The sequence below is a fragment of the Capsicum annuum genome, chromosome 7 (genome assembly GCF_002878395.1).
Source record: "Capsicum annuum cultivar UCD-10X-F1 chromosome 7, UCD10Xv1.1, whole genome shotgun sequence".
NCBI lineage: Eukaryota > Viridiplantae > Streptophyta > Magnoliopsida > Solanales > Solanaceae > Capsicum > Capsicum annuum.
Window position 1 is genome coordinate 114,891,237 of NC_061117.1, and position 17,572 is coordinate 114,908,808.

The 17,572-nt window shown below is 32.6% G+C and overlaps 1 protein-coding gene across 1 annotated transcript; it reads left to right on the forward strand.

The window, feature by feature from the left end:
• Positions 1-863: 863 nt before the first annotated feature.
• LOC107877898 (probable polygalacturonase) lies at positions 864-16,706 on the forward strand. The gene is made up of 5 exons (XM_016724692.2): positions 864-1,623; positions 12,467-12,587; positions 14,670-14,918; positions 15,367-15,520; positions 15,840-16,706. The coding sequence occupies exons 1-5, from the start codon at positions 1,186-1,188 to the stop codon at positions 16,363-16,365; spliced, it is 1,488 nt and encodes a 495-aa protein (XP_016580178.1). The 5' UTR covers positions 864-1,185; the 3' UTR covers positions 16,366-16,706.
• Positions 16,707-17,572: the final 866 nt, after the last annotated feature.

Here is a 17,572-nt window from a genome sequence, read left to right on the forward strand (position 1 = left end):
TTAAAAAATAGATATTTATTACATGTCTGCTTTAGCTACTTCAATAATAATTTGACTAAATATCACCCCTAATTAATTATTATAAATCATCAAAGTATTAAAAATAATTAATATTTAATAAAAAGTGATAAAATAGAAATAAAATGATAAATTAACCCTTGATATTTTAAATTATCTTGATGTGAGGGCCAGTTAAATTCTTTTCACAAATATATTTTATAGTAATTTTGATATATCACTTTTAATTAGTTGTTGTAAGTCATTAACATGTTTGCTTCACTACTTCAATCATAATTTTACTATATCACTCCTAATTAATTATTCTGACTATCTAAGTATTTTGCCACTTAAATTGATATTTGTGATTTATTACCTCACTTATGAAGGATGATAAGCAGAAAACAGATCGACATATTTGTTTGTATTGCCTACTTAAATATTTTTTTTTATATTTATTTATTTTATTTTTTTAATTTGTTATATATTTGAGAATTACATAAAAATATTATAAATCATAATAATTAACAACTTAAGATAATTCAAAAAATGTAAAAGAAAATTAGGTGACTTAATTTTATTATTACCATATAAATTGAAACAAAAAAAGTATTATAAATCACAATAATTAATAATTTAAAATATATAAAAAATTAGTAACATTCAAAATTATATCAATATCACATAAATTGAAATAAAAAATATAATATATATTATAAAAAACTACATAAAAATATTATAAATGACAATAATTAACTTAAAAATGTTAGTTTTGAAGGCCCGTGCTTCCCCCTGCTTGATATATCGGGGCAAGTGTGTATAGCCACGTATCAGCAAATAATAAAATTAGCGTAACACCCACTGTTTTCAAATTAAGCCTAGTGTGTATCTAAAACATTGTTCTTCCTTTGAATGCACTCCATCGACCCCATCACCTTTTACCTAACCCATCTATCTCACTGATCCCGACCACTACATTTCACCTTCCAAATTCTTCTTTATTTGATATTTCAGTTCGCATTATTGTCTTTGCTAGTAATAATACTACTATTTTATTTTCATTTACACAGTCACATACATACCAACATTTCTCCCATCAACCTTGGTGTTTGGCCAGCTTTCGCTTACCTAACTGTATCCGGGGATACCGATCACCTCCTGCCGTCCCATCTCCAACCTTACTACTCTATGGTGGAGACTCTAACGCCGTTGTCATCTTCATCCCGTTGGACTCAATTCCACCACCCACGTCCATGGATCCCACCACTATTCTCTAACCACAAAACCCTTTTAACTGCTCTCTGGATCGCGTTCATATTTTCTATTCTATTCTGGCAAAGGGATGCTACTACCGGAATCTTGTTTTACCGGCGTAATTTTCCGGTGATGGTAATGCCGAAACTCCGTCCGACGGCGTTTAACTTAACGGACTTTGGTGGGGTTGGTGACGGCGTTACATTGAATACGGCGGCGTTTGAGAGGGCAGTATTGGCTATTTCTAAGCTTGGTAAGAAAGGTGGTGGACAGCTTAATGTGCCACCTGGATATTGGTTAACGGCGCCGTTTAATCTTACCAGTCATATGACTCTTTTCCTTGCTGAGAGCGCTGTAATATTGGGTATTGATGTAAGTATATTCTTGATCTGTTAATGTTTACAGTTCTCAATTTTGCATGCTGAACAGTAGAAACTAACTACTTAGTTTTTACTTTTATAAACTTTTGCTCTAGTGATAGACAAGCTTGCTACACATGAGTCGGATTATGGGGTTGTTAAGAACTGAGAGATGACAGTGTACGACTGACAGAGCCAGGATTGTCAGTAAGGAGTTCAAATATGAAGGAGTAAACACATGAAGAAGCCAAAAGGGGTTTAATGTCTATTATAGATACGTAAAAGATAATTTTGATCATGTACAAACAACGTAATTTTCCTTGGCCCTACCTGGCTCCGCCCCTACTAATACAGTGGATGAGTCTGATAATTGGTGTTTGGAAAAGTAAGGATCAAACAGTTTCCTGTCTTTAGTTGTAGATGGAGATCTCGGAGAAGCTATTTTTAGGGGATCTATGCTAAGTCTCTTTCGATAATGACATGGCATCAACCAACCACCTGTAAAACCTTATTGTTGGTTACATTACATTGTGTTGGAACTTGGATGATGCTTGATAGGAATTCGATTAGTCTAATTTTGGTATGGTTTCAACCTTGATTGTGTGTATTTTCTTTGTTGGTAGTGAAATGCCATATATTCATATCACCTTAATTAATATGTGTAGAACTATTTTGTAGTACTCTCTCCGTTTAAAAAAGAATGACCTACTTTCCTTTTTAGTCCGTTTCAAAAAGAATGATCTTTTCCTTTTTTAGCAACTTTTAATTTTAACTTTTCACGTGACATGTTTTAGACCACAACATTGAAGGATATTTTGATACATTTGACATCTCTTTAATTTAAGACCACAAGATTCAAAAGTTTCTTTATTTTCTTAAACTCCGTACCAAGTCAAATTAAGTCATTCTTTTTGAAACGGAGGGAGTATATATTACCTCCAAAACAACCTAACTCATTCCTTAATTCATCATGAATTTCATTTTTCCTAGTTGATGGGGTCATCAAGTCATATGGTTTTCCACTTGTCTTAGTTGTTATATTCTTCAACTTCTAATTCTACTCAGTTTTCCAATTCATTTAGGTTTAGGAACTGGTATAATCACAAAATCCGTAGGTCTGTGTCTCTAGCTAAAAATTCTAGCACAAAAACAATACACTTTGAGTTGTCGTTTAAGCTTAGTTGGTTAAAGGTAAAACTTTAGATTGGGGATAATTTCAGAAAATCTGAAGTTTAATGATCAAAGCCAAATGCAAATGGATTTTCTTTTTCCATAAAAGGCAACGCACATGGAATATAAAGTTGCAGACCTTGTTGTTGATTGTAAAAGATGTCCAACGTCCTCCTACTCCTTAGCAAACTTGTATTTCTGAATTTTTTTTGAAACTGAAAAATAATAAACTTGTCCTTCTAATTTGTTCATTACTGATTAAGTACTTGAAGGAAGAAGGTAACAAAACAGAAGTCTTATAATTGGTCTAAATTTATAGATGAGTAGATCTCCTTAATCTCTTGGAAGTACTCTCTTTGTCCTACAATATCTCGTGTATTTTGGCTACCAAAATAAGTCAACTTTCCTTAAAAAGGATATTTTCTAATAGGAAAATCTTAGTACATCCTATATGCTTCTCATAATGTTCAAGGCCGTTCCACTCAATAATATCATTATTATTATTCTTTTCAAATTTTAAATTTTTCTACATTAGGCCTTTCTCTCCAATGTCTATCCTCATCTTCAATGCCTTTGTGGTGCAGGGAGTATTATCTATCTCTGATTATGATTTCATGGGTTCTCTCTTTTGCCGGTCTCTTATTGTTCACCTCTATTAATATACTCTATATGTACTGACTTGCTGATTGTTTCTCCTCATTCTTGCTCTTCAATGCCCTATGTGGTACATAGTTTTTGATTTTGCTTAGATTTATGATTTTATATGATCTTGCAGACCATCTGACTTTTGGATAACTCCTTGTGATTGTTGTCAAAAAATAAGTGGATAGCCTGCACTGACTATGTATTTTGACTCATGGGTGGTATAAGACATGGTATTTTTCTTTGCTAAGTCCAAATTAAAAGGATCTGATGATGTCAATTTTCCAGTTGACGCATGCCTATGCTGCCTCTTTCATTTCTGCCACCCCTCCAGTTATTACTGCCCAAAGTTTTTAATCCTGTTGGTAAGGTTAGTTACAGATGGGAGGGTTCCGTAGGAGGTTTACTTTTGAACTAACTGGAAATTGTAGCTGGTGATAAATGATGCTTTTCATATTAATATATTTTCGAGGTAAGGCATGCATATAGCTGGGTATAAATGATGCTGTGGGAGGTTTACTTTTGGACTAACTGGAAACTGTAGCTGGTCATAAATGGTGCTTTTCATATTAATATATTATCGAGGTAAGGCATGCATATAGTTGGGTATAAATGATGCTTTTCATATGAATATAACATCGAGGTAAGGCATGCATGTAGCTGGGTGGATTGTTTCTCAAGTGTGTGATCTTGGGCTTGACATTCTGTCTTAATGTTATTGGCAGACTGTTTTTTCCTACTAAGATTACCATTTGTCTGTTGAGTCAAGTTCCTTGTTCCCGTTAACAGTTTGTTTTGTTTTTTCCTTCTATTTTTGCTTCTCTTTTTTTTGCGTGTGTTTAGTTTTTGTGAGTAAACTTTACTTCTATTTTGATAGTTCTATTTTGTTTCAAAGAAGAAAAACAGAAAAATGTGTTTGGACATGAAAACAGAAACATTTGTGGAAGATGCCAAAACATTTTGTTATCAAGGACAAACAGGGTTTAGTCCTGCAAAATGTTTTTTCTGTCTCATTGACCTTCCTATAAGTTTGTCTCTCCGACCTTAGCTTGAGTACCATTATTACATTGGACATCCTTAGAGATACATCTGTTTAATGAGGATGTAGCTATTTGCCTAGAGACTACTAAAAGGCATGTAGATATTTGGCTTTTCTGACACAAGGTTTATGCCTTTGGGTAAAATTGCCTTGCTTATGCCAACTCAAGGTATATTAGTTATTATCTTGGTGAAGCCCTTAGCATTTCGATTGAAAGGCCGCTGATAATTTAACACAGATATTATCAGCTGTAGCTTAATCTGCTTAATATATTTGATTTTGTATGTTAAACGTATCAACCATTTGGCTCGCTTCTTGAGCCAATGTGATTTAATAAAAACTATGGTAAATAGCTAGATCACAGATTACCTTGGGAAAAGCTCTTCTCCTCTTCCATCTGTAGAATGGTTGTACTCTAAAGCTCTTCTGAACTGTGATTTGCTTGAGGCCTTCTAGACTCATTACATACTTCTCGCAAAAATAATTTGAATTTTGAACATCTATCATTCAAAGCTGTTTGAATCTTTTGGCTATTTTATCAAACTCCAATTGTCCAATTATTCAAGGTGAACCTCCTTGCATGATCTCCATTATGTTCCTTTTACTAGTGACATTTAACAAAAAGATGGTTTATATTTGTCCGAATACCTAGACAACCCCCTAACTTGTCACGATTTTTCATTTAGATGCCTCAACTAAGGGTGCCACCTATTAGACACTTGACCAACAATCAACCAACAAAAGAAGTGTGTGTAAATCACACACTGGCGATGTGTCATCACCAACGACCAAAATCAAAAAAAAAATAAGCACCATGTAAAGAATTGTGTCTTCCTCCTTTCCTCTCTACCTTTCCTTGCTGGAAGCTCTGCCAGACGTTAATGCAGGGAGTCTTGTCCATCTTGCTGTAGAAATGGATACGAATCATCCACCAAAGATGTCGCTAGATGTGGGTATCAGATGAAGCCCATCTCTTTTCTCTGCCTTGGTCTAGCCTCATTTCGTAAAGTTCGGAATGATAGGAAGCTTTCATGGCTCCTTTTGGAAACGGATCCTAATTTGAGAGAATTTGATGACTCCCATTGAAGGCACTTAACCACATACAAAAAAAGCAGGCAATACTATTATAAGAACATCAAGGGATTTGATAATAATTCAGGAATAACGGTCATGATGCTCAAATCAGACTCATTCTTTGTGGTGGTGGTTTAACTACATCAACTAGTGAGAATAAAATCCAACAACAATTGGAGTCAAGAGAGGGTGGAGTGCATGGACCTTACCCTATCTTGGGTGGTAGAGGTTGTTTTCGATAGACCCTCAGCTCAAGAAAAAGCATATAAAAGCAGATACTAAATGAAACATGAGAAAACATCGTAAAAAAGAAAAGTAACTACAACAAAATAGTGTAATAATCAAAGTACAAGAGATGGTAGATGGTAAGGGAAATATAAGGACAAGAAACTAAAGGAGAAATAATACAACTACCAGTAAGGAAAGATAAGCAAGACAACGCTATACTACTTACTAACCTTCTACCCTAATCTATGTCCTCCACAATTTTCTATCTAAGGTTATGTCCTTAGTAAGCTGCAAATGTGTCATTTCCTGTCTAATCCCCCCTCCCCAATGTTTCTTCAGCCTACCTTAACCCCTCTTAAAATCATCCATAGTCAATCTCTCATACCTCCGTAATAGCGTATCTGTGCGTCACCTCTTCACATGCTCAAACCACCTCAGTCTCGCTTTTTGCATCTTGTCTTCCACCGAGGCCACTCTTACCTTGTCTAATCTCTTCATTTCTAATCTTATCTCTCTTAGTATGTGCACACATCCACTAGGGCATCCTCATCTCCGCAACTTTCATCTTCTGAACATTCAAGTGCTTAACTGGCCAACATTTAGCCTCATACAACATAGTGGTCTAACCACCACTCTATAAAATTTTCCTTTTAAGTTTTGGTGGCACTTTCTTATCACAAAACACTCCAGATGTGAGTCTCTATTTCATTCACCCTAAACTAATACGATGTGTAACAGTGTTGTCAGTCTCCCTATTTTCTTAGATAATAGACCCAAGATACTTGAAGCTTCACTTTCTTTTGGATGGCTTGTGTAAGCATCAATTCCACAATATTAAATTAGTTAAACACAATGTTTGTCATTAATCCCTAGGTATACTTGTAGATGTATACTTTACATATAAGTTTATCTTTTGACAATTGATTGAAGTTAGTATAATTAAATTTTTTATAAACACTCAATATTTTATAATAAGTTATCTTTTATAGCAGCAAAGTGTGTATGTATATATATACTAGTTTAGGTATACGCGCATTACACTAAATAAGATATTATTTAAATAATAAAGAAGAGTACAATAATTAAATTCAACATCTTTTGAACATGTAAAGATGAAAAAATTATTTAATTAAACCTAACATTTACAAGAAAAAATTCTCAAAGAGAATTGAAATTTATCTACCACCTGTAAACTACAATAAAACAATACGATGATAGAAATATAAAAACAATACAATTAAACTTAACCTTTGAAAAAATAAATCTTAAAAGTCGATCGACATTCATCTACTACCTGTCAACTACAACAACATAATACAATAATAGAGATATCAAAGTAATACAATCAAACCTAACCTTTACACGAAAAAAGAAATTCACAAAGTAGAGTATTAGAACAATACAATTAAACATAACTTTTACCTAAAAGAAAATTTGAAAGTCGGCCGATATTTATATACCACCTATAAACTACAAACAAAATAATATGATAATAAAGATAATAAACAATACAATTAAACCAAATATTTACACAAAATAAATCATAAACTTAGTATTTGTGGAGAAACAACAAAGTTATTCAATAACGAAAGTTTGTTATTCCTGATCAATAAACTCAATGTAATAGAAAAGAATCATGAAAAAAGATGTTTTGTTATTCTTGATCAATAAAACCAACGTAATAGAAAACAAAATTCAAAACCTGAAAATTAGACCAACGTGTTATATTAGAGATCCAATAACAAAACTATCTACAAACATAAAAAGATGATTTACTATTTATGACCAATAAAATTCAAACGTAATATAAATAGAAATTTAAAATAAAAAAACATAAATTTACCCAATTATGACAAAACTACGATCACAAAATTTTACCACCCAAATAAAATATATGTATAAACCTAAAAAAGAACTTCTAAAATTGAAAAAAAAAAAAAAGAAATATAAGAACTACTATATCAAAATATTATAACGAAAAATAATAGTTCTAACCAAATTGAAACAATAATTCTTTTTTTTTTTAATTGAAAAAGTCCATTACCTTTTTACAATTGGAAAAAAGTCACGCAACTTAGTTTTTGAAACAATTTTTTTTCACTTAGTTTTTGAAAGATTTTTTTTTCTTTTTCTTTTAGGACTCTAAATCTAATTTATGTAACATAGTTCCATCAAATTTTCCATAAAAATTTAGAACTTTACCTTATATAGAAAATCTTTTATATAATAATTTCTTTCAAGTTGAATTTTCTTTAATAAAATATTGCCATAAATTTAGAAATTCGACTAAAAGTAGAAAATCTTTAATTATATTTTAGGTTTAATTTTCTTTTTTCCCTTCTTTTTTTCTTTTTGTACCGCTCGTTTTATTTTTCTTTGTTTCTTTTCAATACAAATTAGTTCTCTTTCCATTTATATAAGTTATTTCTTTTTCTTTTTCCTCTTTTCTTTGTTCCCTTTTTTTCTCCGGACCTATTTTGTGTCCATTTAATTCAATTCAATATTTTTTTATTTATTTAATTTATTAACAAATTATATAAAAGGTAAGATTTGAATTGATTTAGAACTGTTAGATATTATAATTTCTTTCCTAAATAAGGACTTAATTTTAAAGTCCTAATATTAATAATAACTAAATAATAATAAAAAATTTAGAACTTTACCTTATATAGAAACTCTTTTGTATAATAATTTCTTGCAAGTTGAATTTTCTTTAGTAAAATATTGCCATAAATTTAGGAATTTGGCTAAAAGTAGAAAATCTTTAATTATATTTTAGGTTTAATTTTCTTTTTTTCCCTTTTTGTTCCTTTTTCTACCTCTCTTTTTTTTTTGGTTGTTTTTTTTTTTTTTCCAATTCAAATTAGTTCTCTTTCCATTTATATAAGTTATTTCTTTTTCTTTTTCCTCTTTTCTTTGTTCCTTTTTTTTCTCCGGACCTTTTTTGTATCCTTTTAATTAAAATCAATATTTTTTTATTTATTTAATTTATTAACAAATTATATAAAAGGTAAGATTTGAATTGATTTAGAATTGTTAAATATTATAATTTCTTTCCTAACTCAAATAAGGACTTTACGTAATTTTAAAGTCTTAATATTTATAATAACTAAATAATAATAAAAAAAATTTAGAACTTTACCTTATATAGAAACTCTTTTATATAATAATTTCTTTCAAGTTGAATTTTCTTTAATAAAATATTGCCTTAAATTTAGGAATTCGGCTGAAAGTAGAAAATCTTTAATTATATTTTAGGTTTAATTTTTTTTTTTCCCTTCTTTTTTCCCTTTTCTACCTCTTGTTTTTTTTTTTTGTTTCTTTTCAATTCAAATTAGTTCTCTTTCGATTTAGATAAGTTATTTCTTTTTCTTTTTCCTCTATTCTTTATTCCCTTTTTTTCTTCGGACCTTTTTTGTGTCCTTTTAATTCAATTCAATATTTTTTATTTATTTAATATATTAACAAATTATATAAAAGGTAAGATTTGAATTGATTTAGAATTGTTAAATATTATAATTTCTTTCCTAACTCAAATAAGGACTTTACTTAATTTTAAAGTCCTAATATTAATGATAACTAAATAATAAAAAAAAATTTAGAACTTTACCTGATATAGTAACTCTTTTATATAATAATTTCTTTCAAGTTGAATTTTCTTTAATAAAATATTGCCATAAATTTAGGAATTCGGCTGAAAGTAGAAAATCTTTAATTATATTTTAGGTTTAATTTTCTTTTTTCCCTTCTTTTTTCCTTTTTCTACCTCTCGTTTTTTTTTTTTGTTTCTTTTCAATTCAAATTAGTTCTCTTTCCATTTATATAAGTTATTTCTTTTTCTTTTTCCTCTATTCTTTGTTCCCTTTTTTTCTCCGGACCTTTTTTGTGTTCTTTTAATTCAATTCAGTATTTTTTTATTTGTTTAATTTATTAACAAATTATATAAAAGGTAAGATTTGAATTGATTTAGAATTGTTAAATATTATAATTTCTTTCCTAACTCAAATAAGGACTTTACTTAATTTTAAAGTCCTAATATTAATAATAACTAAATAATAATAAAAAAATTTAGAACTTTACCCTATATAGAAACTCTTTTATATAATAATTTCTTTCGAGTTGAAATTTCTTTAATAAAATATTTCCATAAATTTAGGAATTCGGCTAAAAGTAGAAAATCTTTAATTAAATTTTAGGTTTAATTTTCTTGTTTTCCCCTTCTTCTACCTCTCTTTTTTTTTTGTTTCTTTTCAATTTAAATTAGTTCTCTTACCATTTATATAAGTTATTTCTTTTTCTTTTTCCTCTTTTCTTTGTTCTCTTTTTTTTCTTCGGACCTTTTTTGTGTCCTTTTAATTCAAATCAATATTTTTTCATTTATTTAATTTATTAACAAATTACATAAAAGGTAAAATTTGAATTGATTTAGAACTGTTAAATATTATAATTTCTTTCCTAACTCAAATAAGGACTTTACTTAATTTTAAAGTCCTAATATTAATAATAACTAAATAATAATAATTTGAGAAAATTCTGAAAAGACGATTTTATCTAAAGAAGAGACCTTTAATGAAGGGCAAAAAGTTCAAATCACTTTTTTAAGGGTCTTCACACTTTTAATATATTATAGATATAGATTATGGATACTGATTATATATATATATATATCAGGAAGTCCTGAATTCAAGCCGTTGAAATAGGCTTTTGCAGAAATGCAAGGTAACATTGCGTACAGTAAATCCTTGTGGTTCGATCCTTTCCCGGACCCTATGCGTAGGGGCTTTAGGGCATCGGGTTGCCCTTTTTCTTAAAATCCAAGATCAATCCAAATACCTTGTCAACCTATACTTCTTGGCAATATGCATAGTTAATGCACTCAAATTATGTTGATCACACCCACAACCAAATCATGTCGGTTCAACTTGGGTGCAACAAGTACTTTGCAGGATCTGAGCAACATTGATGTCCAGTTCTATTTTGTCCTTACCGGGATAACACACACTCTTGGAAAGTACTATCCTGAGAGTGCCTTTTAATATCTTTGCCAGTTTAGCCCTTTTCCTCCACTGAGAAAAGCAATGCTTTTGAGTTTGAAAAGTTAAACAAAAGGGATTCAAGTCGTAATGAAGGGACTACAATTTTTTTCTGTGAGAAATATAAGAGAAGAATATTATTTGAATTGTTGTTACTACATTATTATATTGAGACCCTATTTATATACACTACATTTTAATCATTTTCCTAATAGAATACTACATTACGATCCTTTTCCAAATAGAATTCTATATGTTATTCCTATTCCTATTCATATTCTAACACTCCCCCTCAAGCTGGTGCATTGAAGACATATGTACCAAGCTTTTTATGGATGTAACTAATACGAGGATCGGTAAGAGACTTGGTGAAGATATCTGCAAGGAAACTGACAAAAACTGCTCTGGATGTCTAGGAGACCTCAATTGAAAAGGAACAAACTGAAAAAGTGATTCAAAAAGTAGTAAAATATATGGCTCATCTCGAAATCAAGATATGAGTAGATCTTGAACAAGAAAGTCACCGAAGAACTGACCGAAACATGCTCATGCACCGGATTATTAGATTTGATGGCTGAAAAGTGGCCACAATCTGAGAAAAAAATTATATGGGTAGGATCGGATGTTGACCCGACCCCACTGAGAAAGAGAATTATATGGATAAAGTCGGAATGATGGAATGACCCTACTGAGAAATAGAAATTATATGGGTAGGGTCAGAATGACGACGTGACTACTGAAAAATAGAAATTATACGGGTAGGATCGAATGACGACACGATCCTACTAAAAAAGAGAAATTATATGGGTGGGATTGGAATGATGGCACGACCCTACGCAAATCAGATCTGAGGAATCATCATAAAGATGCATGAAACTACGCAAATCAAAGCTAAGGAATCACCGGAAAGATGCACGGTGCTATGCAACTCAGACATGAGAAAGTAGTCCAAAAAGATGCACAGTGCTATAAACTCGGTTATGAGAAAGTAGTCTGAAAAGATGCACGGTACTAAGCAAATTAAATATAAGAAGTAGTTCGGAGAGATGCATGGTGCTACGCAAATCTGATATGAGAAAGTAGTCACCGGACAGATGGACGATGCTACGCAAATCTGATATGAGAAAGTAGTCACCGAAAAGAAGCATAGTGGCCCAGTCTTTTGCTAACATGATCATTGGACAGATGGGCGACATATATGGGTTATAGCCACCCACCGACAGCAGAAGCTTTTTGATTCTCTGCCAAGATCGTAGAGGCTCTGATACCATGTGAGAAATATAAAAGAAGAATATTATTTGAATTGTTGTTACAATATTATTACATTGAGATCCTATTTATTAGACACTACATTTCTATCCTTTCCTAATAGGAAACTGCATTACAATCCTTTCCAAATAGGACACTGCATTACAATCCTTGCCAAATAGTATTCTATATGTTATTTCTATTCCATTCTATATGTTATTTCTATTCCTACTCATATTTTAACATTGTCAATATGGTGGCATTCTCTGTTAACAATTGGAGACATTTATTCCCCGAGTAAAGTAGCTAGATAACTTTCTAACATCATTTTGCATATTTCTCATTACTGAAACTATATCCAATTTTATTTTATTTCCAAGTGGCTGAGCTTATGATATTTCTGTATATGATTCTCTCAACAGGATGAGAAGTACTGGCCTCTCATGCCTCCATTGCCTTCGTATGGATATGGGAGAGAACATATTGGACCACGCTATGGAAGTTTGATCCATGGCCAGAATCTCAAAGATATTGTAATCACAGGTTAGTGACTTGTTTCTGGACGTTTATATCTGTCATACTGACCCTGTAGCTTCACCCGAAATAGCAAGTTTTTTGCAATGTAAAGTCACAGTTTCCAAGTTGCTGAAAATACTGATGTATTTCTATTTAGTATTGGTTCTATTGTCATCATTATTATGTCTAGTGACTAAATCCACTGCAAGTATTGGAATGGAACGGGTCCAAATGGATCGAAACAGATATAGAGGATTCAGGCCAATCTGAACTAGTGTGGATTGAGGAGTTGTTATGCTGCTTTTGTTGTTCTGCAATGATTGTGAATCATCATTCAGATCGATCATGTGGCCGGTCCATATGCATTCTTATAATTTTTCTACCGGAAGTTTCCGTGGCTGGTGCTCAAATGACAGAAATTCCATCCAGACTACTGAAGGAAAACACTTTTTTGCATTGAGTGGTTATTGGTTCATTAATTAAGGGACACAGTGAGAAGCAGCTGATCCAAAATCTTTCAGGATCAAATGAAGTGACACTACTTCAGTCCAAAATTTATTTTTCATATTCGACATATAAAATTTATAGGCCGCAGTTCTCACCCCCTAGTCGGGCCCCAGTGTGTGTAGCCGCACGAATCAGAGAATAATCTTAGATATATGCGTGGGGGACTTGAACATCCCAATCATATACTAAGGTGACTTAAGCACTCGATCATGTAATGTAATATGGGGGACTCGAACCTTCCTATCATAATAATAAGGTGGACTCGAACCACCCGGTCATAAGCAAGGGGACTCGAACCCCAGGCCGTTTAGACCCCCTCACTGGAAAACGCAATTTCCAATATTGGTCCTTCGGGATCGCTACTTCATGGCCCAGCTACACAACCCTCTTTTAAGCCCATTAAAATATTTATCGCACATTCCCATTCATTGAACCAAATACACATCTAGGCATACATTGTTGGTATCATCATACCAACTACACTTGCAAGGTAACAACATCATGCTATTACAATTTCCATACTTGGAAATCAACTCCCTTTGTTCATTAATACAAGGTGGGGGGACAACGACTCCCTTTGTTCATTAAATCAGACCATTGTGTTTCAAATACCTCTTTATATCATGCAATTGTTCCGAGAGTAGTTCAATGCAATTATACTCATATTCAAAATAACTTCCACCAAAATTTGGGTTGGGGTTATTACCAATTCAATTGTCAATATTCACAAATTTGGGGAAATCAGAATCCCCTAGTTTATTCACCATGCCCATGCACGCCACAAGTTCAAAACCATAAAAAAAGTATGAACAATCATATGTAAACTATGGAAAACATTATTCAAACACTAACATTCAAAACCCTCAACCCATTTTCCAAAACCAACATCAAAACCACATGAATAACTATTTAGAACACATGCTTTTACAAAATAATAGTTGGGGAAGAGTAACATGACCCTAGATAGGAAGGTCTGGAGGGCGCGAATTTCGGCAGAGGATTAGGGCCAGTTTGGGTCGCTAGTGTAGGGAATTACTTGGTGGGGGTTTTATTCCTGTTATGATTCCGTCTTCCGTGTTCCATGTTTTATTACGAATCTGTGTGCTTTCCTCTGCTTTCCTCTGTTTTATATTACTTATGGGTGCCGTATTTATGTTATGTAATCTGCTTCTGTGCTTTACTATGTGTTTGTGTGGTATCTCGTGTCTTGAGCCGGGGGTCTATCGGAAACAGCCTTTCTACTTCATCAGAGGTAGAGGTATGGACTGCGTACATCTTACCCCCCCAGACCCCACTAGGTGGGAATACACTGGGTTTGTTGTTGTTGTTGTTGTTGACATATAAAATTTATTCTCTTTATGTCTGGAAAAATATTGAAATTATTTCTTCACACTCTTATCACAATATTCTAGATCAGATCTATTTCATGTTTGCCTAAATGTTCAGCAGTGAACTAGGTGATGTGATGATACATGAACTTTGCCCACATCATGCACAAAGTAATTGTTTACAGATTTTGAATAGCAAAGTATTTTAAAATGTTCGCAGAAGTATGAAGCTAACCAACTCAATCTGATTATGTGTACATATTACTGGTAACAGGGCATAATGGTACCATTAATGGGCAGGGTCAAGCATGGTGGAAGAAGTACAAGCAGAGGCTTCTTAACAATACCAGAGGGCCGCTTGTCCAGATAATGTGGTCTAGCGACATAGTGATCTCTAATGTAACATTGCGTGATTCTCCATTTTGGACTCTCCATCCATATGACTGCAAAAATGTAACAATGAAGAATGTCACAATTCTGGCTCCTATCTTCGACGCTCCTAATACTGATGGCATAGATCCAGGTGAATGTTCAATATGTTATCATTGCAGAGAATAGAAAACCTTGAGCTAGTAATCATTTTTTCTATCTGTGGATTAGGACTAGCCTACATTATATTTGGGTCAGCTGTGAATAATAACGTGTCTAGACTAAATTTTATTGATTTCTTGTGAACTATCTCTTTATTTAATGAAATTAATAATCCGCAAGCTAAAATATCTGAAGATAATTTGTTTAACCTGCTTATAAAGGCGATTAGTTCTTTTTCTTGGGTTTATCATTTCATAGGGAATAAGAATTAAGTTCTGAGATTTTAATATGCCAAATTCTTGCTAGTCTTCTGAACCGCAGTTCTTCTAAGGTTGATATCATTCTCATAGACTTTGATACACTACATGCACTTCTTTATTGCTTACTTGTTCCCCTCTTTCTCAGTGCGAGTTCTTGATGTTTGAGTGTGGTGTGGACAGATTCCTGTGAAGATATGCTGATTGAGGACTGTTACATCAGTGTTGGTGATGATGGCATTGCAATAAAGAGTGGTTGGGATCAGTATGGCATTTCTTATGGACGGCCTTCAACAAATATAGTCATCCGAAATCTAGTAGTTCGTTCGATGGTCAGGTGAGGTTTCCATGTGCACCTACACTTGTTTTCATGACCTGGATGTTTCTGACAACGATTGCACCTATGACATTTTGACATATATAGCTGCCTGAGGAAGAAAATTATTAGTTTTTCTTGCTTTGGTATATTTTGGAAATTGTTCATTGCTGTTGATAATGCTAACCTACTGATACTTAGCAACTTTGGTTTGAAGAGATGTAACTTTTGTTTTCGTCTCGAGCCTTCGTAAAAGAATCTGGCAACATAGTACATTAGTATCATAAAGAGCAGCACCATTTATATTACATGCGACTCACCATCATTGAACGATATGCAGTGCAGGCATATCGATAGGAAGTGAGATGTCTGGTGGGGTGTCAAATGTTACTGTGGAAAACGTACATGTCTGGAGCTCAAGGCGTGCTGTTCGCATCAAAACAGCAGCTGGCAGAGGAGGATATGTACGACACATAGCTTACAGGAACTTGACATTCGTAAACGTTAGGGTGGGGATCGTCATCAAGACAGATTACAACGAACATCCTGATGGGGAGTTTGATCCGAAAGCTGTACCAATACTAGAAGACATAAGCTACGTGTCAGTACACGGTGAGGGAGTTCGTGTCCCCGTTCGTATCCATGGAAATTCTGAAATTCCAGTGAAAAATGTTACTTTCAGAGATATGTCTGTTGGGATAACATACAAGAAGAAACACATATTCCAATGCTCTCATGTTCAAGGTCGTGTTATAGGTACTGTTTTCCCTGCTCCCTGTGAGAACCTTGACCTATATGATGAGCAAGGACATCTGATCCGACGTTCTGACTCTCTGAATGCATCGGACATAGATTACGACTTTTGAAATGGTTTCAGATATCCACATTTTCGTGGGCCAATTTTCATAGTGGCCAGCCACTGTTTTCTATGTCTTTGAAATGGTTTCAGATATCCACATTTTCGAGGGCCAATTTTCATAGTGGCCAGCCACTGTTTTCTATGTCTATATTGATAATTACTGAATGGAGGTGAGAGATGGTCACAATGTTCATTCAATTACTCTTGCCCAGTCAGTCATTTTCTAGTTTTTCGTTTTTTCTATACCTGTAACATTCCTTTCCCCGTACGTTGTACATAGAAGAATGAAGTATATCCTTATGTATTCAAATTCTTATGACATGTGAAAGCAGCTTGAAGTTTCCACTACACTCTTTCAATTTTTTATGGGACAATGATTGGTGTCAGCAGAGGGCAACTTGCTCCTGATAACGCGTTTTCTCATAGATATCAATGTATTTTACTCTTTATTTTAGAGCCCGTTTGGATAGGCTGAAAAAAAAAAAACGGCTTTTTTTTGAAACTTATTTTAATAATAATCAGTTACGTGTTTGATAAAGGTGCTAAAGATGAAAAAGAGTTGTAGATGTGTTTGGTAGACAATTGTTGTTAAGCATTTTCTTTTATTCAAAATGTCTGAAATACCCTTATAATTGTTAACATTATGATTACTATTAGATTTTTTTTAAAAAAAATAATTTAAACTAAAATTAATTTATATTTTAATTGAATTTCAGTATAAACTACTTAGTACATTTATTTTTTAAAAATATTTTCATGAATGAATAAGTTACTTGTGCTTCATTTTTCTTCTGAAAATTGAACTAAAGAGATTAAAAGAGGAGCAAAATCAGTTGTGCTATATGGATTCGTTTTTCTTTGTGAATTTTGCCACTAATTAACCCATTGTTGTTTTACGAGATTTTTTTTTCCTAAAAATTGAACCAAAAACACTCAAAAAGATTGTTTCGGCTAAATAGGTTTATTGATTTTCTATTTTTCTTCAAGAAAATTAAATAAAAGTCGCCCAAAAAGAAGTTGAATTGCTAACAATCCATTAAAGTTTGTTATTTCAGTTAAATGAAATCCCCAAAAAATAATTCTTCTTAATTCCTCATAAACTCCACAAACATCAAATTGCTAGCAACCCATTAAAAAAAGAAATAAAGACACAAAATGAAGAGGAAAATGTAACCTGAAGAGAGAAACACAAAAATAGAGACACAAAAATAGTA

What these genes read in the sequence shown, in the direction of transcription:
- LOC107877898 (XM_016724692.2), top strand. Translation starts at nt 1,186, where the DNA reads ATGGTGGAGACTCTAACGCCGTTGTCATCTTCATCCCGTTGGACTCAA. An exon ending in CTGTAATATTGGGTATTGAT is followed by an intron (nt 1,624 to 12,466) that starts GTAAGTATATTC and finishes TTCTCTCAACAG; the next exon opens with GATGAGAAGTACTGGCCTCT. An exon ending in GTAGTTCGTTCGATGGTCAG is followed by an intron (nt 15,521 to 15,839) that starts GTGAGGTTTCCA and finishes AACGATATGCAG; the next exon opens with TGCAGGCATATCGATAGGAA.